This window comes from Mixophyes fleayi, chromosome 1 (genome assembly GCF_038048845.1).
Source record: "Mixophyes fleayi isolate aMixFle1 chromosome 1, aMixFle1.hap1, whole genome shotgun sequence".
In the NCBI taxonomy this organism is placed as follows: domain Eukaryota; kingdom Metazoa; phylum Chordata; class Amphibia; order Anura; family Limnodynastidae; genus Mixophyes; species Mixophyes fleayi.
The window spans coordinates 132999009-133023121 of NC_134402.1; the positions used below are offsets into that span (position 1 = coordinate 132999009).

The window sequence follows — 24113 nt, forward strand, 5'->3', positions numbered from 1 at the left end:
AAACCTTTGACTACTTTAACATAAGGTACAGTAAACACTTATGCAAAGTTGAAACTTGGGGTGTATTTTATGGCACAACAATGTGCGAGCAAAAATAGCATAATTTAGCCCATACAATGAGTCAGACTCATCTTTAGATTCTCAGCCTTGCATCAGGTTTATGGCAGGCGTACTTATACATACATACACAGAATCAGGTTGTAAGCCCAATAAAACTCTGCTAACATTTGGTGTCATAGGGAAAAAGTCATATGTTATTGGACATCAGATTTTTTGTAAAAATAGACACAATCCTATAATATATGCACGATCAATGAAGAAAGCACCCAGCAGCTTCAGAGGTGAAATTTCCGTCAATCAGGTGAACTAGTGCTGGCGATTGTCATGATCATCAGCATGTATTTGGCTGGTGCAAATAATAAGCCTGTAAAAGGAGTAGTTGCGTCTGTGTTCAGGTCTACATCAGCATACACCCTTACAGTACTTGGCCTACATTGCATGCAGCTTCCCTCCTCCATCACGCCAGCAAGTATAAGTGTGTATGCGTGCAACTCTGAATAAGAGTAGGTACTTGTAGGATTTTTTGTGAGCTTGCGCAGAGCAAAAACATGCAAATTACACTATGCAAAGGGCGTACTCTGCATCAGACCCACAGTCCTATACATACACCTGGTGCTCACAACTGCGACATCTGTCAATGGATTTGAAATCCATGGCTTGAATCAGCTCTTTGCTTATGTTGGCAGAAATAACAAGGGGCAGTAGAATAGGAGCAGCAAAGTAAAATTAAAAAAAATGTGTTAAATACACATAGGATACACTTCCTTATTTTAACTCTAGATGGTTGTTGATGTAACTCTCCCAAACTCTTGTTTATTCAGGCATCAATGTAAATAGTTCTCAAGTCCAGTCCTTGCTGGCTGATTACAGGTTACAATCCACACCACAACATTTCCACCCTTATCGGAAGGTTTGAGAGATATTGCATGGGTTACTGCTACAGAGATTTATCAAACCCTCTAAACAGGAAAAATGGAGGTGTTACCCATAGCACCCAATCAGATTCTAGCTATCATTTATCTAGTACATTCTAGAAAATCATAGCTAGATTCTGATTTGCTGCTATGGGCAACACCTTCACTTTTACTTTTTAGAGGGTTTGAAAAAATGTATCCACATGTGTCTAAGCCTATTTACTAAGTCCTTTCCCAATTACAATATTCTTAATCATATGAGTGATGTTGCTCTATAGGGAATTGAGTATGGAATAGCAAGCAAGTTATCAGGTTTTTCATATTAGGGAATTACAAACCTTTTGTTTCTTGATAACATAAAACCGCAGCCCGCTTATTATTATTGCTTTCGCTTTTTTTAAGAGTGCATTCAGCCAAGGTGGTCTCTAAACCTCTGCAGGTCACCTGAAGACAGTCAGATGGTCTATTCTCATCGTCAGAAAATACGTTTTTCAATTTTTGTGTTGATGCACCTCTAAGGAAAAACAAAGAAAGGGAAGGAGAGCATTTTAACGATTTTTTTTTTTTCTAAATTATAATAGTTTTCTACTACTGATGTAGTTAAATAATGTAGCATGAGCATTTGTGATGGTACATTATACGGTCCTTTATTAACTACATGTTATTATCCGCCATTTTGTAAATGGAGCCACAATTATGATGATTCCATCAAAACTACAGATATGATTTGTTAAATCTGATGGTTCAAATTGCAAATGTATATAGTGACAAAAAAGCAAAACTCTGTAAACTTTTGTTATAAAGTATAGACTTGAGTACAGGCATAGCTGTACGCATCAAAAAAGAGATACAAGTGGTACTTCCAGTCAGAGGTATATATTTGTGTGCTACATGAAAAAACAGTCAGTATTTAACTTATGTGCAAAACAGAATACTAATTTTAACCCCTTGCATTGTAACATGGTTTTGTCCAGGAGACTGAAATAAGAAGTTTCTCAAGTTAAGATCCTTAATGAATCAGGCCCTTCATTATTAATGCATTACTAGGCTTAGTTACAACTAACATATTCTATATAGAAAATCAACTTTGACCTTTATTTTCCACTCCGGTGCTGTTTTAATTAATGTTGCATCTACTAAACAGGAAGGAAATAAAGAAAGCACAAAACGAACATTACTATTTTTACAAGATAATGTGTGATTCTGGAAAATCAGTTAACACTAGATTAAGACTGACAATCTCAAGACATCCATATGTCTGCATATAATTATGTAATATACAATACTTTTGATGATACTAGTTTAAATAGCTCTGGGGGGTTTGAGGCTTCAAGTCTTTACGCAGAGGTATAAAAACTGGCAGAATATGGTAATATTGGAACTTACTGGGGAAATCCAAGCTGCCTGCAGGCTACATTGGCTTCTGCGATTGTCCATGTTTCAGGACACACAAAGGACTCCTGTTCTTCTTTGGGTAATTTTACTTTCACAAGACCAGTCTTTTTAGTAGTTACGCCTGTTTTATTTTTCAAAGATATTTCAAATGTACCTAAATTGTGGATAAAATATATAATTATGGATATTGCAAAGTTACGTTTATAGAACTAAAGAGTTATACAAGAGTTGAACCAGACGGAAACAAGGAAACACTGATTACATGACAGATAACATGGACGCATCAAAGTACACTTTTCTTAGTATGTAAAGATTTATATAGTACAATTAGAGTTATACTGGAGGTGAACATCCTATTTGGAATCACTAGAGGACTGTAGTGGGATGACATCAAGTCACCAGCCAACGTCTTCAGTCGGGGTCAAACACAAGCTTTATTTTGAGAATCCAAAGCACAACCAAGCAACACACATGGACAGTAAACCAGCTATGCACAAAGTTCAGGGTATATTGGCTCCTTCAGGGGAGAGGTGTGAGACTTCACCCTCCAACCCGCTGCCTGGGTGTCATCTTCAACTTTGCCCTCTTCTTCACTCCACATATTTAGTCCCTTGCACTCTCATGTCTCCTACTCCTTCTAAACACTAATGCAAACTCATCATATCTGGCCTTTTCCTCACCCATCTATGCCCCCTCCAATCTATTTAAGTGCTGCAAGACTGAATTTCCTCTCTTGCAGTTGCACATCTGCTCCACCACTCTGCCAATAACCACATTCACTCCCATGTCTTCCAGAATTCAATTCAAGCTGCATACGCGCACATTCAAAGCCCTCAAAACTCCTCCCCATTGAACATCCCATTACCTCAATACATCATATACTCTCCTTCTTGCCATCTTTAATCTGTCCTTGGCCTGCACCTCACATCCGCTCTAATATCTCTCACTCCTATCTCCAAAAGTATTCCTGTACTGCTCCCCATTTATGCAACTCCTTACCCTGTTTGACCATTGTCTATTCCAACCTTCATTCTTTCAAGCGCTCTCTCAAAACCCACCTCTTGACTATAGCCTATCCCACTAACACCTGATACTAATACCTCGGCACAATACCAGCTGCTGTCACGTCCCTTTAGTTCCTTATGTCACAGCACTATCCTCTTAATTTAGATTGTCAGCTCTTATCAGCAGGGCTTTCTCTACTTTCTGTGTCATGTCAGCACCTTCTCCGTCAACCTCATATGTCCTTGCTCTGTTTTTATTTATGATTTGTTTTTTGTACAATTTGTTGTCCCGACTGTCCAGCACTGCAGAGTTTTGTGGTGTCTGATAAATAGCTGCTGTGTCAGCTTAAATCTGGTATTGAGTATTCTTTTTGTCACTTGGGGACTAGACTGGGGCAATACTAAAGTTGGTAAATAGAGCGCATTGTCAACCATAGACTACAGTGCATTATTATGAGTGCATTCAGGGTCAGTGCTGGGAGCTCCAGTGCTCCACTGCCAATAGATAGTGCAGGCCCCATGAAGCCCCTTTTGCAGCCTAGGTATGTGCCGCTCCTATGTGCTTGTTCTGATACCTGCCGCTGTGGGACCTGTAGGCAATAGAGGCCCAGCAATACCAGAAGACCCTCCAGAGGCTCCTCTTCTGAACATTAGCAGGGGCATGTGCATGCACAGTGAAGCGTCACTGAACATGCACTGCTCCCAAAATTGATCAGATCAGTAGAGCAGGAGCCCTCGGGAGATTTTTTTACGTTTAGCTCTAGGGATTGCATGTTGGCACAGTAGTTAGCATTGCTGACTCACTTGGGTACTGGGTTCGATTGCAACCATAAATAACTGTTAAGAAATAACAGCAAAAGATTGCAACGTTTATAAAACGAATTCTCATTCCATCTGTAGAGCTCACACTTTTATAAAAGCATTCAGAGCAAAGCATTTCCAGTATTATACAAATTTGTCCTGAGAACGTAAAAATTAAAACAATACACATTGGCAGAGTACATTTTTACAGTTACAAGTTACTGAGAGACAGACTCCTGTACAACCAACTTTCTTTTGATCTCCACTACTGTCAATGAGAACCTGTGGCACTTGGGAGGAGACCAGGAACTGCTCAGTTCAGTTCTTGGTCCTCCAATTTATACCAACAGCTTTCCAAGCTGTTAGACGCGAGGTGCTCCTGTAACACAGCAGGCACAGTTCAACTGACAACTTGACAAACTTGCTTTGCAGAAATGTACTGTGTAGATTAGTTGATTAATACACAGGGTCAGGGCTAGTAATAATATCAAAACAAATCAAATACCTAAATTCTTAGCTTTTTGATCTGCATCAAAACGACTGTCCTTAATTTGTGAGAGAAGCTTCAGCTGTCTGTAATGGAGTGGTGGCGGGGGGGAGATCAGGGGCCATGAAGAGGAATTTGGGGGCCACAGCAAATTCTCTGGTACTGCAAATTCTTGGGGCCCCTTCCATAGCCAGTGAAGGGGGTGTGACCACAGCTGGTAGACAGGGCAGACAAGAAAAATTTCAGGCCCTGTTAGAGCAACTTCTTGGGGACCCTTTCATAGCCACAGAAAGGGATTGGGCCACACCAGGGGGTAAATGTATCAAGCTGAGAGTTTTCCGGCTAGTTTGAAAAGTGGAGATGTTGCCTATAGCAACCAATCAGATTCTAGCTATCATTTTGTAGAATGTACTAAATAAATGATAGCTAAAATCTGATTGGTTTTTCAAACCCGCCGGAAAACTCTCAGCATGATACATTTACCCCCAGGTTGGTGGTTTCTCCCACTGCAGAGGCAGACCAGGGCCCCCAATCATGCCTGGGCTCCGCTACTTTGTATCATACAAAAAGAAAGGGTGTAGTCGCACACAGACTTAGGACCATTCATCTATAGTAAGGCATTAAATATAACCTCACAAAATAGATGAGGTGCACTCTAATATATACATAGTTGTAGTCAAAAAAGGAAGAAAGAAAAAGAGTAAATAGAGGCACTCCAGTCCCTGGTCAAAATCACATAAATTTAAAACTAAATTTTATTGAATTGTATTATTAAAACATCAAACGAAGCAGCGAGATATAGATAAAAATGTGTGTGTTGTATATGTAGTGTATTAAAATAGAACGAGCATCCAAAAGTGGCAAGAATTGGATATTACACAGGCAAATAGTGCTAAGATAATACTGTACAGGAACATATCATAATTTAATCCAAAATTCCATTGCTTAATCTTAGCATCAAAATGTATCCAATAACATTATTGGATCCATAGCCTATTAACAAATTATTATGAACCAGTCCCTATGCAGTTAATCTATGAGAGGGGAAATAATGAATTACCCCTAGGTACGTGTGAATATCTATACATAGACATATAGGTCAAAAAAGATGCGTATGGGGCGTGGGAAAGAAAAGTGTGTTACCATAGTACATGGATTGTCATTATTTATGAGCGCTTTATTCAGAGTTAAAGAAATAATATATCATTCATTTGAGCTGCCCATATCTTATTCTGCTTATGGTGATCGATGGTATCGTTTCCCACATTAGCCCAAATCAGTCACACATACTATATCAATGTCAGATCACTGCATCTAACATATGCGCATAATGATAGGAGGGTAAATGAAATACCTCTAGCGCTTATTTCAATAGATACGGGACTGCTAGCCGCGGCATGGAGTGCCGGGACCAGACGCCACTGTCGGGTGCTTGTGACGTCACAAATGACGTCACTAAACCTCGACGTACGTTTCGCACTTTGCTTTTTCACAGAGGTAACCCGAGAGACAGTCTCGGGAAGTTAATATATATGCACCGTCCAATCCCATAGCTGGAATATGATTGACAGGAAAAACAGCGAATCCTCTCATAGACCATGGTAAGATCAGAGGGGATACTTAGTAGACATCCAGGGAGCAATAAAACCCATAATGATAAGGTCAAAAGGGGACATTTAGTATCCACATTTATAATGTAATGTAATTCACGGGGACATCCAGGGAACAATAGAGACTGTCAATACGTACAGTTCACAGCCATTATTCTAGCAAGATGACATATTTCTTATATAATGAAAACCCTAGTTGAGGAAATATATGTATATATATATATATATATATATATATATATATATATATATATATATATATATGATAATTTGATGTTTATTGTTTGAAAATTAATCACTCAAAGAGCTACCAAAGATAGTACATTATGAGAGTTATCAAATAGTAGCCAAATGTCTCATATACTCCTATTACCATCTATAATACTATCCTGTATCATCCGGACAGTTAGGACTATACAATCCAAGAAAGATTGGATAATACGGGATGATAGAAAACAGAGAATAAAAAATAAAAAATAATAATAAAGAATGGAAACAAAATTAAATTAAACAGATAATCATAATGATCATACATAGGGGAGTTCTGTATATACTATTCTAGACATAGAGTTTATTTCATAGGAAGCTCGCATAACTGTTACATTCATTAAGCCCCAGTGGGGAAAGTGAATCAAGCAGAAAGATCCATTTGCACTCTTGTTGTAATATACATTTATCAACATCCCCCCTCTAATGCCCAAATTGATTCTTTCTATACCATAGCAATCTCAGACTACCAGTATTACAGTTGTGTCTGAGGAGAAAGTGTCTGGCAACTGGGGATAGTTGTTTCAAACGTTCTTTATCTCGTTGGACATTTCTGATTGATCCTCAATTTAAGCTTTCGCTTGGTTTTGCCCACATAAATTTTAGCACATGGGCATCTCAGTACATAGGCAACTCCACTAGTGTTACAATTAATGTATTCATTAATGACATGTGTGGTTCCGTATTTATCCATAACCTGTAATGTCTTTTCCATGTGGTCACATGCTTTACATGATCCACATCGATAGGATCCCTTGGTGATGTCCTTCAATCTCTTGTCTGTAAAATGGCTTTGAACCAGTTTGTCCTTAAGGTTTGCTGCGCGTCTCCAGCTAAAAAGTGCTTTGTCCCCTAAGGCATTCTTTAAGTCCTCATCAGATAAAAGGATAGACCAATTTTTCTGGATGATGGTCTGAATTTGTCTTCATTCATCGCAGAAATCCCCTATAAATCTGATGGGATTCTGACTCACTGGTACTTTAGAGGAGTGGATCAAAACATTTCTGTCTCTTCCTCTTACATCATTTGCAGCTCTTTTAATCTATCTTTTACTGTATCCTCTTTCTATCAATCTAACTGTAAGTTCCTTCACTCGAGCTTCATAATCCACGGGATTGGAACAATTCCGTTTTAACCTGAGGAACTCGCCTCTGGAAATGTTCCGAATGACTGGGGGGGTAATGAAAGCTGCTATGATGGAGAACACTATTCGTAGCTGTAGTTTTTCTAAAAAGGTCTGTTTCTATGTGACCATCTGGTTTCTTTCGAATAGTGATATCAAGAAAGTCCACTTCTTTCTGACTCATATTGAAAGGGAGTTTCAAGTTGTTAGGGTTATCATTCAGAGTACAGACAAATTCATGAAACAATTCTTTACTGCCTTTCCAGAAGACCAAAATATCATCTATGTATCTGACCCATAGCAAAACTAGGTCAGTATACATACTCATTCTGTCATCAAAAACGGTGTCATGCTCCCACTTGCCAAGATAGAGATTGGAATATGTGGGGGCACAAGCCGCCCCCATAGCTGTGCCCCAAATTTGCAGGTAGAAGCGATTGGAGAAGACAAAAAAATTCCTCTTTAAGATGAAGTCTTAAAGTTCCACCAAAAAGGCACTGAACTCCCGATTTTGTTCAGTACGTAGATACGATTTAACAGCCTCAATACCAGTCCGGTGGCCTATGCTGGTGTATAGTGACTCAACATCTATCGTACACATCCACACGTCATCATCTAGAGAAAGACCATCTACTAGTTTCAAAACGTCTGAAGTATCTTTAATGTATGAGGATAGGTTAGTCACATATTTTCTTAAATGGACGTCGACGAAAATGCTGGCCTGTTCTGTCAAGCTAGATATACCGGACAGAATTGGTCTCCCAGGTGGTGTCTCTCTGTTTTTATGGATCTTAGGTAACAAGTAAATGGTGGGAATTTTAGGGTCATCCACCTTCAAAAAAATCCATTCCGTCTTATTAATAACACCATTCCTATAGGCTTGTTCTATTATCTGATCGTATTTTGTCTTAAAGTGAATTAAAGGATTTGAAAAGAGTCGTTTGTAACACTTATCACTCAATTGTCTATCCATTTCCCTTCCATACATATCGACTGGCCACACCACAACATTCCCACCCTTATCGGAAAGGTTTGATAATAACGTCTTCCCAGTCCAAAATCTCTGCAAGTGCCTGTCTCTCGGCACCACTAAGATTGTCATTTGTTGTATGTCTGCGTTTGGACCTTAAAATGTCCAGGTCTTTCGATACCATTTTTTCAAAGGTATCTATCTGGGGACTGACATTTTCAATAGGAAAAAATTGAGATTTTCTTTTACATATAATCCTTGGGGGATGGCTGGCAGTGGGCGTGGGTGAATCAGGAGATTCCTCCTGATTATATTGTTCCAGACGTAGGTCTTCTAGATTCTCTAATGCTTCCAGGTCTTCCTAAGAACTAAGATGCAGAAATTGGTCCAAAGCATGTGTGTTAACTGTCGTCTCTACCCCATTAATATCTTTCAAACTTTTTTGGGAGAAAATCTTAGTGAGTTTAAGTTTCCTCGTGAAGAGGTGTAAATCCTTATCCCACTTAAATCTATCGAATCTAACATTGGGGGAGAAAGATAATCCCCGTGATAGGAGGTTAGTGTGTTGTTCTGAAAGTAGTCTGTTAGAAAGATTAATAATCTGTAGGGATGTAGTATTCTTCATTTCCTCCTCCCCTGTCGTCTCTCGGGGTTGTACGTGTTTTTCCACCCCGCCACTGATTTCGATCCCGCAGGCTTCTCCCCCCCCCCCCCTCCTAATGGGTTTGGGTCTAAAGTCCCTCTTTCTTCCTGAGGTCTTATTGTTAGATCTAAAAAAATTGTTGCATCCTTGGGAGTATACCTGTTCTTATTCCTATAGTATCGCCTATTCCCAAAGTCATGGTCTGATGTTTCAAGATCCGTAGAGTCACCACTAGTCGATAATCCTTTATCATCCTTTTTCCGAATAATTTTATTATTCCATTTAAAGATTAAACCACTAGTATGGTCTCTCTTATCCCATACAAATTTGGATCTCTTCCTCTCTATAATGAATTTTTCATACTGTTCTAGTTCTTTTTTATTCTTTTCATATGTCTGTATAAAAGATTCATTACTTTCAAAGTCCTTAAGTTTAGTGCTAAGTTGCTAAATTTCTTTGTACCAGTTCCCCACCTCTGGGCAGCCCTGGAAATAATACCTTAATGGTTTATATCTGAAAAGTGTAATTTTGTGGTTTAGTGATCTTTGAGGTTAACTATTGCTTAAAAAACAGTTACTTGTAATATACAAATGAACACTTTCAGGGAAAAATAATCAATGTTGCTCTTACCTGTACATGTATCTGATGCAAATCTGTGGGTGGGATTAGCGCATTCAGCACTCTTTAACTGACAGTAGTTCAGAAATCTCTTTGAAGCTTCTGAGCAAACAGTCATGGTCGTATTTCTAGGACATTGGTAAGGCAGCTTGCAAATGCATTTTCCATCCACACACCTTTGCCAGGGGGCACAGAAGACTTTGTGACATGAAACAGAAGTGTATTTTTCATCCCAACATGTTTTCTGTGCAGCTATGCTCTGTAATAGACAACATGACACGTCACAAAAATCTATCTAATATGTGAGGTCATTTTCTGTATTAGTAGAACACATATTTGAAGTGTTGTCATATCTCCAATATCATTTGAACAGTATGACACAAAATTCTTGAAATAAAACTGTTGAGTTTATAAGGGTAGGACTAATAAAATGCAAGTAAATCCGTAGAGCCTGCATATATTGATGAAAAATATAGCTTTACCTGTTAACCAGCTTCAAGACCAACTAGTGGCAGTATGGCAGAAAAACCTTAATGTGGAAGCAGAGCTGGATTTAGACCTCATGGGGCCCTAGGCAAGATACTGGTTTGGGGCCCTCTCCCTGAAAAAATCCATAGCACTATAGTTTTTTAGCATAACAATTACCCCAATTCAGGGGCTGGCTGGCAGACTTTAGCCCGGGCGGGCAGGCATGTAGCACTGGCCCATAAGTAGTATCCCATTTTTAAAGGGTGATCTCACCGCCGGCCCTGGGAGGGCCCTCTGGGGACTGCTGGGCCCTAGGCAATTGCCTAGGTTGCCTAGTGGTAAATCCGGCCCTGTGTGAAAGGCATAAGAGCCTATCACCATTTATTATTTGGTATTTATGTGTCTCTCATCAATTTGTTTCTTAAAAAGTAAATAATGGGTAACTGAACCCTGAAGATCAGCACAGATTGTTTTCCTGATTCATTATGGAACGTAAATGTCAATACTGTCTGATTTTGCGTAAAATTGTTCTTTGAGGCCAGAAATAGACTATATTCCAGTGAATGCCGCAATGTCCAATTCATCTTCGCGCGCAAATGTAACATCTAGTCTATGCTCCTCTTTCACCTTTACCTACCCTGCCTAATCTTAATCTTACATATTTTGATGCCATAAAAATGTCAATATCATGAAAAGGTATGATGATACTTGTGTCAATGTGTATTAGATGTAAATGTTTGGAATCACAGGATGTTACCCATCCTTCTCCCTTTCCTCCCCTCCCTCATTTACGTTTTCCTTCCCCCTCCCTGTCTATAAAAGATGAAAATGTATTTGTTCAGTTCTTTAACAATGTACTTATCAATGTATGTTAATTTATTTTGTTGTACCTGTACAATAAACAGTTTGAAAAAAACAAAAAACACACAATATGTTGTTTTGCATGCCTTAATGAATCAGACCCTGTGTCTTTGGGCAACAAACACTTTACAGTTATTGCTTGTGGGTACACATTGCTGGTCACCTTTCATCTTCCTAAATACAGCCTAGATTATGACTTCACTGTTTGAACTGTTTGTTCACTGAGTGCTGAAAGGAGTCCAAATGCCCAGGTTTTGCGATAGGGCTCACTTAATCCTATTTCAAACAGGCCTAATGTGCACATATATACTAGCATGCAAAAGTTTGTAATCATAATGACATTTCTTGTTTTTTTAAATAATATTTTATTAATTAAGTTACCATTAAATGGATTTAAAAATATAGTTAAGACATTACTAATGTTGCAAATGTCTATTACTGCATGAAATGACTGATATATAGGTGTCCACTACAGTCTTAAGAAAAGGGCAAACTGGATCTAATCAGGATAGAAAAAGAAGCGAAAGGATGCTGGAGGAGTGGTTGATGCCTCCTGTCAAACATGGCGGAATAAATATAATAGTATGGAATTGTATGTATTATGCTAGCGGCTTTGTCATAAACTTGTAGAACTAGCAGTAGAGGTCATCGCCTAGAGCAGCTGCCTTTTCCGTAGAGCTAGATGCGCTCACAGGTACTTGGATGCTCCCAGGTCTTAACTCTAATGTAGTGCAAGTTTATGAGCAATACCACTACCACAGTGGACAGGTAGGAGGAGCTAATCTGGATGTTAGTGAATAATCAGTAGATAGGCCAGGATCAGGGGTCCGTAGCAGACACATTAGTCAGGGACAAGTAATAAGGTCAGGACTGGCAGCAAACAAGGATATCCAGAAAACACGTCCAGAGGTCAGGGCAATCAGCAGAGAAGCAGAGTCCGAATACAAACCAAAGGTCACAACGAAAAGGTCAATCCAAATAGCAACAGAGTGCACAAGAACACAAGGCAGGTCATCAACCAGGGGTCCAGAAGATATAACTGGCAGGGAGGCTAAGCCATCCCTGCCTTATATACAGAGAGTAACCAATCAGGGGCCAGGATTGCACAGGTAATATGCCACCATGGGCTGCCTAATTAATTAGCTCAACACTCCTCCTATTGCCCAAGGAGGCTGAGCAAATAGTTGAACCATCTGCGCACGCGCCCGGCTGCCTATTTGCAGAGTGCGGTGCATACACTGAGTGAGTCCTGACCATTGCCTAGGTGACGGTCGGGACGTAAAAGTGAAAGTGACGCCCCGGCTGTCATAGTAACAGTTTTGAAATCCACAACATTATCTCTACTTAGACACTTATGATGAGAATTATGTATGCTCGTAAGTTCGGCCTACTATGATCTGTCATAAGCCTTTATAAGCTGTCATGACTGCACATACATATACCCATTCCTAGATTTGAATCTTGCAACCCAACCATGCACCCCCCATTACACACACCCCTCTGATAACTTATCTCCCCAAACTTGATGTCTCGCTATCTTAATGTGACATTTAAATTTGTTCCTGTGCAGCCCTGCTGGTTAGTCTAGTTATCATTTTTATATTTTCTATTCTGTACAGTAACATGATGTTGTACAATTATGACCTGGGAAGTGGAACATGTTGTGAACTTTGTATAAATACTCCATACATTGTCTGATTGGATTTGATTATATATTTTACTTTAATCTCTTCTTCTTTCCTTGTCACTCAATAAAAAAAGATAATATATATATATATATATATATATATATATATATATATAAAAAGGTCTGATGGATATTAGCATACAATGCCACCAGTCTTCAGGTGTATTCACGTGTATGAATAATCATAAAGTGAAAATGTGAATGCCATATTCAGTTAGAAAATCTTATTATACATACAGTGATGGGATATGGTTAAAGTATAACATAACTCGCATAGTCATGCCATTGCCCCCATCTTCACATAATCCAACATCAGCAGGTGAAATGGTTTGCTTAGTGCACTAAGTGCCCAAAATACAGGCTGATGTAGCTATTTGCACTACACATTCTGCACTGCCTGTCTGATTTCCTGAGTGTTTCCTGACCATCTGACTTAACTGTTTCCAGACTATCACCAGGCTGCCTGATGCCCTAACCTTCAGCTTCTTATTGAACTTGTGAACCTGCACTACCCATCCTACTACTACTCGCTAGACCTTGACTGTACTTGTTTCTTGTCCCCCACCCCCCCTTACTAGTACTTCAACTGCCTAGCGGGATGAAATTGGCCTGGGAATGTCCAATTCTAAGGTCTATCACTCTCTTTGTGGGGGTTTCTGGTCAAGACCGAACACCGGCACCACCTGATGGTGGCAAAGTGGGTCCACATCCACAGCTTTTGACTGAACTTTCTGCTTGTGACATCTACCTACAGTCTGTTAGACTAATCTTTACAGTATAATGGCTGCATAAGATGTTGATGTGTTGTATTATGATGTTTTATGTGAGTACATGTATTATTTTCTTTCTTTCTTTATTTATGGCTATTTGTATGTTTGGGAGCATGCTTCTAAGTGCATATAGTATGTACATCTGATTGGTCGTGAGTGTACTAGCCATAGGGAACTACTAGAAAGCATGAGTATCAGCAACAGAGCAACATAAATGAGACAGCGTTTAATATGCAGTCTTTGTCCAGAGGACTCACATTTTCTCCTGTGTCACTAACACACTCAGAGACCCAATGTAAAGGTAGTTTTGCAAAGGCTTATATGAAGTTATGCTTTCCAAGTAATATAGGGCTGATCTTCAGGCCCTTCCCATGCATTAAGACATGTTGGCACAAGATCTCCCCAGTTCTGCTTCTGGGTGGCAGGAATTAGAATCTGGTGAGTAGACTGGAAACTACTAACATTCCAATATTCCAGCAAAAATAAGAATCATCCCAGAATCATTTCCACCCAGAATCATTTCAGAGACATCAATGAAAACAATTCTTTGTCTTTTGTAAATGAAAAATATATATTATATAATAGAGAGTTCAGCAACAGTATCATATTGTTTTAACACTAGTACATTTTAAATGGCATTAATTACACCAGTGGCTCTGGGTCTAATCAAGATTATGAATGTATTAATTTCCTGACACCATTTGTCACTTAGGTGCTACAACTTTGACTTTCAGCTACACTTTTCAACTATATAAATAACGTGTCAGTGAAATGTGTTGAATATCAGTCATTTTTCATAATGTTGCCAGACACCTTATTGATGCAGTCTGTGTGATTTGAGTGGAAATGGATAGAAAAAGCAGGAGATCAGTGAGTCCGATGAGGTTGAACCCTGTGTCAATGCACTTACATACAATACAACCAACATCACACAGTTGCATGTTCATTAACTTTAACAACATCTGTCTGAGAAGTGAAATATATTATTGGTTAATTTTCTCAGTAATGTATGTTCAGTGTCCATTTGTTGACTCCCGTCTTCAGATTTCTGTTAAAGAGTCACACTGGGCAAACATGAACTCTGTTATAAAGTTGACAGTCATAGGACCTCATTTAGAGTCGGACAAAAAGTCCGATTTAGGCGCATCCAGCATAAAAACACTATCACGCATGTGCAGAAAGCACCAAATCCGCCTGCATCTTGGACGCAATTAACACTTGCAAAAGCTTGCGACTCACTATGAGAGAATGGGATGAACACAGATTTGTGAAGACGTGACCATGTAAATACATCCTAGACACAGTGAGGTGCAGACGCAACACACGTCAAAACAGGGCTAAAGCTGTGCGGCAGGAATTAGGTGGCACAAGCGTTGGCTGCAGGAACTGCTCGCAGCTCCATAGGGTATTACGAGCGGGATGTAATTGGGGTTGCATGCCACTCATAATACCCTACCAAGCTTCGGGACACTCCCACTCCTACACTTCTTACACGGACTTTGCGTCCGACTCTAAATGAGGTCCATAATGTGCACAGGTTCGTAATGTTTAAGAAAAAAAGAACAAGAGTTGCACACAGAAGCACTCCAGTCCTCTACCCAGTAAAATAGGTTAAAACGTAGCCTTTATTAGTAGTCTTAAAAAAAGAAAAAGCACTCATTCATGCATTGGTAATAGGCAAATTATTATAAAAAACAGTGAAAAGATAAGAAAAATAGCGAGTTAAAAGTTAGACCCAGGGGAGGAGCTGGTCTTACATGACCTAAAAGCTCATATAGTCTGGAGTAGTAGTTTATCCCTGAAGAAGCCTGTTTGGTGAAACGCGTTGGTTACACGCTTACTACACACCTTCCTATCGCCCCGCTCATCGGTACGATTAAGGACCTTCATTTTACCGCATGCACATCTGGACCGAGTCGCGGCCGCGACCTCTCCGCTTCATATGTAACCACACACCGCTTATATCCACTCCGCTGGACACAGCTCATCTTTTGAAAGGATACAGACATCATCCCTGACAAGGGTAAGTCCTACATTTGTTTACCACGGACCTTTTTTCTGGACCTTTTGTATTCACTCCGCTGGATTATCGTTGTATGCCGAGGGAGACACATTGTTGTTTATCGGATCCACTCCTAAGGATACAAAGAGACTCTATCCCCATGGACTTTGATCGTATTCCAGTGTGGTGACCGGGTCTGCCGGTGGTTTATATTATATATTTGGCTGTGTCTCAGTGTACTAATGTGGTTGTTCCATAGTTTACCCATCATTCCTTTTTACTTGAGGAATTCTGTGTCTGCAATTTATTATTAGACTCATAGCATAATATCTGCTATAATTATCTGGATCATGTCCTAAGAATAAATAATGATTGTATTGTACTTTCATTTCATCTGTCACCATTTGTACTGAGACCACCTGTCACCCTATTCAAGGGTACATATGCCTAGCTGTCTGCTTGCTGTCACCATTATCCTTTATTCTGGTACACTCAGCAGCACTGTCAACACCATCATTGTTTGCGCCATAGGGGACTTATCTATCTATTTATTCGAGTTACCTCTAGGGTTGGGACTACCCTTTATTTGTCCCCCAGGCAGCTTTACTGATATATACTACAAGGGAGCGCAGTAGCCCACCCCCCTATTTTCTATTAATTTGTAGTGAATAGTTTATAACCAATGGTATGGAATCAATTCACAACACCTAATAATCTCTATTATTGGCATGATAAACAAATCATTCTTATGATAAAAATCTTAATATCCCAATAATTGGCTGTTTGTATTACTGTAACAGACTGTATTGCCCAGTATTAATAAGGATATTGTGCATGTATATAAAGATACTATGGAGTTCACTGGATAAGAGTGCTGTTTGAGGGAATATAGAAGGCAATGTTTAGAGAGGTATTGTATCAAAACAGATAACAAGTAGCATCTCTAATAGTTTGTTGTTATAACCATGCTTGTATATATTTTGGAATTTTGTTCATTCATTTATTTTTTAGATTAGAGTTATTGTGTATCTGTATATCAACAGAAGTCTTAATATACCCGCTGTCCTTGTAGTTATAACAGGAGTAAAATTGTACTCATCCCTCTCTATTTATATCAGACTGAATAGCATGTGTCTATCTTCCTATGTATAAACATTAACAATTTAGTGGTTGTCTTGTTAGTCAATTGGGAGTAATAATAATAAGTAATTCAACGCCGGTTATGTCCCATTAGTCTCTTGGGGATGCCAATTGTGACAGCCCTATCATTTAGTAATCCGAGTGGTGAGGCATTAGCTCTCCTTACTGTAACCCCCAAGTGATGCAGGTGGTAGTCTTGTAAATAGGAGCACAGATGCGTTCTAGCACTCGTATACAGTGTCTGTTGATCATATCTCATATTATTGCATCTAGTCCAGCTAATTTCTCCTACGATGATTGCGGTGATACACCGCGACCGAACCCCCCCACGTCCGGGTCTCACGTCACCTAATGTGACGGACAGTCCAGCGTACGTTTCGCCTGGATGACTTATTCATGGGAATTCCCAAGAATAAGCCAAACCAGGTGAAACGTATGTGCTTCTGTGTGCAACTGTTGTTCTTTTTTTTATTAATGATTTCATTAATGTTGCACGTAGCACCCCTTCAAACTGGTTGCAGTAAATGTGACCTAGGAGGATAGTCCAAAACCTGGTGAGGAACCACATTTTTTTGTTCTATCAGTTAAACACGGCATGCCCCCCCCCCCTCCCCTACCAACCCTAGTGCTGCCAGTCTAGGCTGGCACTATCAAAATTAGATGGACAAAAAACGTGGGGGTCACCCCGATTTTACTAATACCCGCACTAGGCTTTGTCAACCTGGGCTGGTGGCACTATAGCAGGGAAAACCGCAGTGTGGGATCCCCCTGCCCAAATTTGCTAGTTCCAGCCTAGACTGGCAGCACTGGAGTTGGTTAAGCTGTTTGGCGGGAGGGACACCGTGTTTTTTTTTTACATTTCTTTTGGGTTATTTGAGGGGGGGGGGGTTCACATAATATATTTCCGTTTTAAATATAGTGATTTATGTCAATATTTTGACTGTCGAATTTAGAACCCTGTCTACATTTTACTAGTACCAGCCTAGGCTAGCAACAATAGGGTTGGTTAAGCTGTTTGGGGGGAGATGACATTTTTTTGTAATATTTCTTCTGTTTTTTTGATGGTATTGCCGATTTAAATCTAGTGGTTTATGTCAACATTTTAATGGTGTCGACATTACAAACTTGTACACATTATGACTGTCAACTTTTCAACTACATCCCAAACTCGGATATCCCAGAAATACATAGCTCTCCTCTATTTAACTGAGATTACAGTAAGATATTTCAAAACCCTGACACTTGTGCATTTAGTTATACAAATATTTAATTGACTTTCTCAATATTTGTCAATACTAATATATACGAAATATGTTACAAAAGTTTATTTAATAAAACGTTAATGATGAAAATTTGTCTATAGCGTTGTCACACATAGTCACGTTAGGTTGTAGGTTCCTAGCATGACTGTGTGTGAGAGTTGAATCCAAGGTGCAGATCATTTTAAAAATAGATTTTTAAATAATTTATAAATTAATATAAGGCAATTAATTTAAAATACATAAACTGAATAAAATATGAAATACTCCTTCTGACATACCATTAACAAAACGGCATCAACACAACACAGCTCTGCCCAAGATTTGCTCCTCTCATCCATTGTTCATGCTCCTACTCCTGGTTACAGGATTTTAGGCCGGGCACTTTCATTAGGCAGGAGCCATCCGAGATGGACAAATTTTACAAGCCAGGTGACAGGCATTTGTATAGGTTATGTGGCCTGTTCCCGTGCATAGAAAGAAAATTCGACCATGCTTAATTCCTCCTCCTTTTCTCTCTCATCTCTTTCATCTGACTATTACAGTCATGACAGATCAGCAACAGGTCAATGGGGATGGTGGGAGAAATACAAATAATTGGCCTTGGGTGAACCTAATACTGAGATATCAGGGTTGGTTCCATTATTAGACTGCTTGATAAGTTCTTATTATTACTTGTCTAATGATCCCTAACTGAACCCTAATGTGAATGTAGGATTTAGAAAAATGGATGTCCTCTGGTGAGAGAACATGACTCCAAATAGTTTTTTCCACTCCTATAAGAAACAGGAACTCTCACACAAGTATTGGTTTACTGATATATGATATGTTGCTGCTATCATAACTGAAAGATAAAGTACATGAACTGTTCTCCCCATCTGAGTAATGTAATACTGTCAGGGGACACCATATTACTAATGTGAGAGATAGCCAAATGATTGTTTTTGTAATGCAACCAGAGTAAGCATTTTTTGTGTCCATAATCTCATTGCTTGCTGTATTTCTGCTTGTTACCTGTTGTATTGTTAGTCGCAGCGGCCGTGGGCACCGCCGCGACTCTGTCTGTGGTCTTCCAGGCGTCCCGGCCGTCACTATGACGACTGGGACGTCACTTCCTGTAGCTTCGTCCCGGTTTCCTGGGCAACAACTGGGACGCTGGGGAGCTTCTGGCGCCGCGCCCGGCCAGCTGTCAAACAGCCGGGCGCGTGCGCACAAGTGACTTCAGGGCCAGCCGTTCAAGTCTGAGTTCAGCCAGCCAATCAAGGCTGATTAGGAAGAATAGTTACTGCTGGCACTCTGCTATTCCCATTGGCTGCAGGCTCTGCATGTTCATCAGTCTGCAGCTGAGGATACATTCTGGTCTGTGTCCTGATTGGCCATCTGTACTATTTAAGGCAGTGAGGACTGGGCCTCACTGCCGGTTATAGCGTCCTGTTCACAGTTCTGCTGCCTGCTTGTTCTCTCTCTGTTTGGTGTTTAAACCTGTGACTGACTTCCCGTGTATGACCCTCGCTTGTTCCTGGACCTTGAACCTACTCTTCTGACCCTGACCATTTGCCTGAAAACCGGATTCTGCTCCTCCGCTAGTGCCCCTGACCTTTCGCTTGTCCCTGGATTCCGAACCTCTGCTTGTGACCTCTGACCTTGGTTTACTCTGCCTGAACCCCACGCTGCTGTCCGGCAATCTCTCCACTCCTGGGTTCACCTTAGCCGGTATACGATTCTCGACCCTCTGTCAGCCTGCGGCCAAGTCTGTCCCCACCACTAGGGGCTCCAGCGAACACCAGGCTTTCGGAGTAGACTCCGAGTTTTATTGTGCTGGCTAGGGAGTTCCTTACATGTATAAAAGAGATCATCACTAAGATAAATAACATGGAAAAGTAAAAAAAATTATTCATTGCAACTTTTAACTACACTCCCTCTTCCAGTTAATCTCTAATCTCACCTGATTTCTCAACTCCTTCTGTGTGTGTTACACAATAGGATTAGTAACATTTTCTCTGGAATATGTGTAGCCAAACAACCTTTTATCTTCTCCTGTGATATTGTACACAAGCTTGTGTGTATAATGAAAACTTTACCTATGAACCTTCCTTGTGGTTTCTGTGATGGTCAGCCCACTTAGATATGTGTGCCAGTGGGCTGGATTTTGGCTGTATTATTGTTATTGTTTAGACTGTTTTGTCCACCTACAGCAGCTATCACACATTTGACAAGAATCAGGGGGTAAATGTATCAAGCTGAGAGTTTTTCGGTGGGTTTGAAAAACCAATCAGATTTTAGCTATCATTTATTTAGTACATTCTACAAAATGATAGCTAGAATCTGATTGGTTGCTATAGGCAACATCTCCACTTTTCAAACTTGCCGAAAAACTCTCAGCTTGATACATTTACCCCCAGGTGTAAGCACAAACAGGGGCTTTACTATTGTGGATGCAGGGCTACTCTTCTGTTAATGTGCTAGTCCAGTGTGTGCTCCCTGGGCTTATGGCCTGGACTACACATGCTCAGAAGAGGCCCCTGCCCTGCTCTATTGAGAGGGTGACATTGACAGGCCCCTACCTGACTGCTGCGATGTACTGTTCTGCTGCTGAGCAAAGATAATATTATATAGACAAAAAGAACTACACATTTGCCTTATGGGTTTATGGATTCTCTGAATTTGTTATTTATTATTTTAAAAAGTAAGTCTACCTGTTCTGACTATTTTTAGTTAACCATATAAACAAGGAGGGGTGTGTGCATGCTGTTCTTTGCAATCCCATCCATAGTTGCTTCAGCCCTGGTGCTTGTACTCTCTATGACAGGGTAACCCATGCTGCTGGTTTCCCAACATACCCCTTCCCCCAACCAGCAAAACTGTGAAGGACCCGTGCCAAAGACTCCATGATTTGGAAAACTTAAGTCACCCCCACTAGCTCTGCTATGGTCATTCCCTTATCTCTATATAGTTCTCAAATTCTAGTACTGTAAAAATAACAGAGTTATTATAATAAGCATTATAATACTTGCACTAAAGCAGCAAAATCATAACATTTGCAGATATCAAGGAATGGCCATGCGAGTGTGTTGGACAATCCTTGGCCAATCATACTTGCCTACTCTCCCAGAATGTCTGGGAGGCTCACAAAATTCAGGGAGCCATCCCAGACTCTCGTAAGAGCATGCACTCTAGCGGCGGATCTGCGCACAATGAGATGGGGTGGCTACATCGACGCAATGGCGTCACCAAGCCTCCTCCCACACTTGCCAGCTGATGCCGGAGGGGAGAAAGGAAATGTTGGCACGTATGCTGTAAATGTTATTGTGTAAGGATGTAATTACAATTTAAGATTGCACAAAATTTGTATAATACTTGCAAACTGCAATATTAGAAGCACATGCAAAATATAGCATAGCCATAGAATAAAAACTAAGAAAATGCAAAAACAGTCCATTGTATGAATCTATTAAACAGTTGTTAACAGTATATCTGCCAACTGTCCCTGATTTCCAGGGACAGTCCTAGCTTTTTAAGCTCTACGCAGAAATATTAAATTTTATATTGTATAATATTAAGTCTGCTAATTTTTTTAAGTAAACTTAAGATGTAGTGGTTAAAATTCCTAAGTCTGTTAAATATATACAAAATATTTACTCCCAGGCAGTTATAGAGCTGTGATCATCATGTATAATGTGAACACAGAAATAATGAAATATTTATCTCTATTACTTGTGTACTGTCATTACTCACTGTGCTGACTGGACAAAAATTCCTCAAGCTTCAGCGGGGGTAACATAATAAGTTAATGTATCTCTTACCGTAATAATGCTCACAGAGAAGATGCTTAAAAGGAACCACATCACGCTTAATGTCCTCATTGTGATGCTTCCTCCAAAATTCTGTGTCCTTTTCAACCAAATTCTAGAGAATTTAAGCAAAAATCTGTAATGTTTAATATTTAACCACTGATCTAACAAGTTGAAAAAGGTTTGTTTGTAGAGCACTGCGAGTGTGCAAAGGGTCTTAACGAAATCTGAACCCTATACAATTAGTTAGATCACAAATGCAAGCAGCCATAGGATAATCCAATAATTAAAGAGGTAAAACAACAACAATAGTTATTTAAGTTTCTTCTTTAAATGTCATTGGTTTTTCAAACAGTTATTTCCTTATTACAAAGAATTTTACTAAGGAGTGGCTGTTCAATCTTTCACAATCAATGGATAAACATAATCACCAAATAAAGAACACTGTTTACTTTTTCCCATGTGTGCCAAAATACCTTCACACAGAATAAACTAATATGTAAACTATTAGTGTTTGAAAAATTGGATGTTAATTAAAAAAACAGATTTTGCTTCATACCCTTGTTTCTTCTCAATGGAAAAAACATACCGGTAGATGTCAATACAAAACATATTATACTTGTTTACGGTGGTGTGAAATTTCTATTTTGTCAGACATTTCACTGAAAAACTACACCTTCTCAGACCAGAAGAAATCTATTGCCTTTCAAAATAACATTACTTCACAACCTATAAAATTTTGATTTCTGATTTCCTTCTGTGGTATAAAGCATTCTCTGAGAAAAATAAGATTAAAAAATAAGGACTTTTGTTTGGCAAGGTCAAATAATTATTTCAGAGCTTTATAAATACCACTCAATGTATTGTAATGTAGCCAAAATATTATTAATATTATTATTAGAGTTTATTAATAAGGCGCCACAAAAAACTGCAATGCAATACAGCGGGGAAGTAGAATATTGCAAAGATGTAGAGAATCAACAGGCAAAGTACTGGACATTCATAAACCATAAAACTAAGACATAATATGCAAGGTATATAAAGTGCTGTAAAGAACATGCAGGAGGCAAGATACAGGTATGCATAGGTGGATGAGGAGGAGCAGACAAGAAGGCAGAAGGAGGGAGGATCCTGCTCATGATAGCTTATCATCTAATGGTGAGGGCGAGGCTGAGTCAAGAGGGCGGTGACATGGAGTGAGAGTGTGGGTGGAAAACTGGTAGCATTTGATAAATAATTGGGTTTTTAGGGAGCATTTAAAACAATTGGGGCTAGTGGAGAGTCTGAGTGGACATAGGAGTGTATTTCATAGGTGTGGCGTGGCACCAGAGAAGTCTTGGTTATCAGTGGGGAGTTGAGGTGCCTGACATTGGCAGAGCAGAAAGGGTGGAATGATATGAGGTCAGTGTTGTAAGGGGGGGGGGGGGGTAGAGGAATGGCTGAGAGTTTTGTAAGTGATGTAGTGCAGTTTGAGGAGTTTAAATTTTGTAGGAAATGGGAAGCCAGTGTAGAAATTGGCAGAACTGGAAGGCAGAAGATGAGCGTCGGGAAAGAAAAATCAGTCTTGCGTTGATGTTGAGGATGTGGAAATGACAGAGTAAATTTGAGAGACACAATTATAAACTCCAAAGAAACCATAGGTAGTGATAATACACACACGATTACAGTTTGATAAATAGGTCCCTTAATCTTTAAATCTCTTGCCCAAATTACTTTCAGGAAACCTGCCCATTACCTATGGGGGACTCTGCCTCAGTCTGATAATGTATTATGCAAGAAAAGTAATTCCTCTTTAGTGTATATCTAATGTCTCACCCAATCATTCTTTTTGGATTAGCACAATTATATCAGTGTTGCCATTATACAAATTAACATATATAAGCAGGCACTGCCCCATAGATTTTATGAAATATGGTCACGATGATGTAAACGCTGACAAGACATACCCCGACATGATGACACCGAAGTTGTAGTTCCCGACAGTGGTCCTACCGACTGCTTCAAAAACAGATGTGAAAGAATTCCGACCAACGAAGATCCCGGCAGGCAACAAATATGTCACTTTGAAGGGTGACACTATCATTGGTGCTGGTAAGGTGGTAATTTAAGGAGGCGCCGGCTATACAAAGTAGTAGGCTTTCTAAAGAACATTTTACAGCTGGCGCCTCCTTAAATTATCACCTTAACAGCAGCAATGATAGTGTCGTTCTTCAAAGTGACATAATTGTTGCCTGAAGGGATAT

General features: G+C 39.6%; 1 protein-coding gene across 1 annotated transcript in view; it reads right to left on the reverse strand.

The window, feature by feature from the left end:
* CFI (complement factor I) overlaps window positions 1-22006 on the reverse strand; it is a 75075-nt gene extending 53069 nt beyond the window's left edge. The window contains exons 1-4 of the mRNA XM_075200569.1: window positions 21883-22006; window positions 9905-10151; window positions 2361-2523; window positions 1313-1488 (exon numbers count right to left, since the gene is read on the reverse strand). Of these exons, the coding sequence (XP_075056670.1) occupies window positions 1313-1488; window positions 2361-2523; window positions 9905-10151; window positions 21883-21942 (646 nt within the window). The 5' untranslated portion in view covers window positions 21943-22006. The remainder of the gene's footprint in view (window positions 1-1312; window positions 1489-2360; window positions 2524-9904; window positions 10152-21882) is intronic.
* Window positions 22007-24113: the final 2107 nt, after the last annotated feature.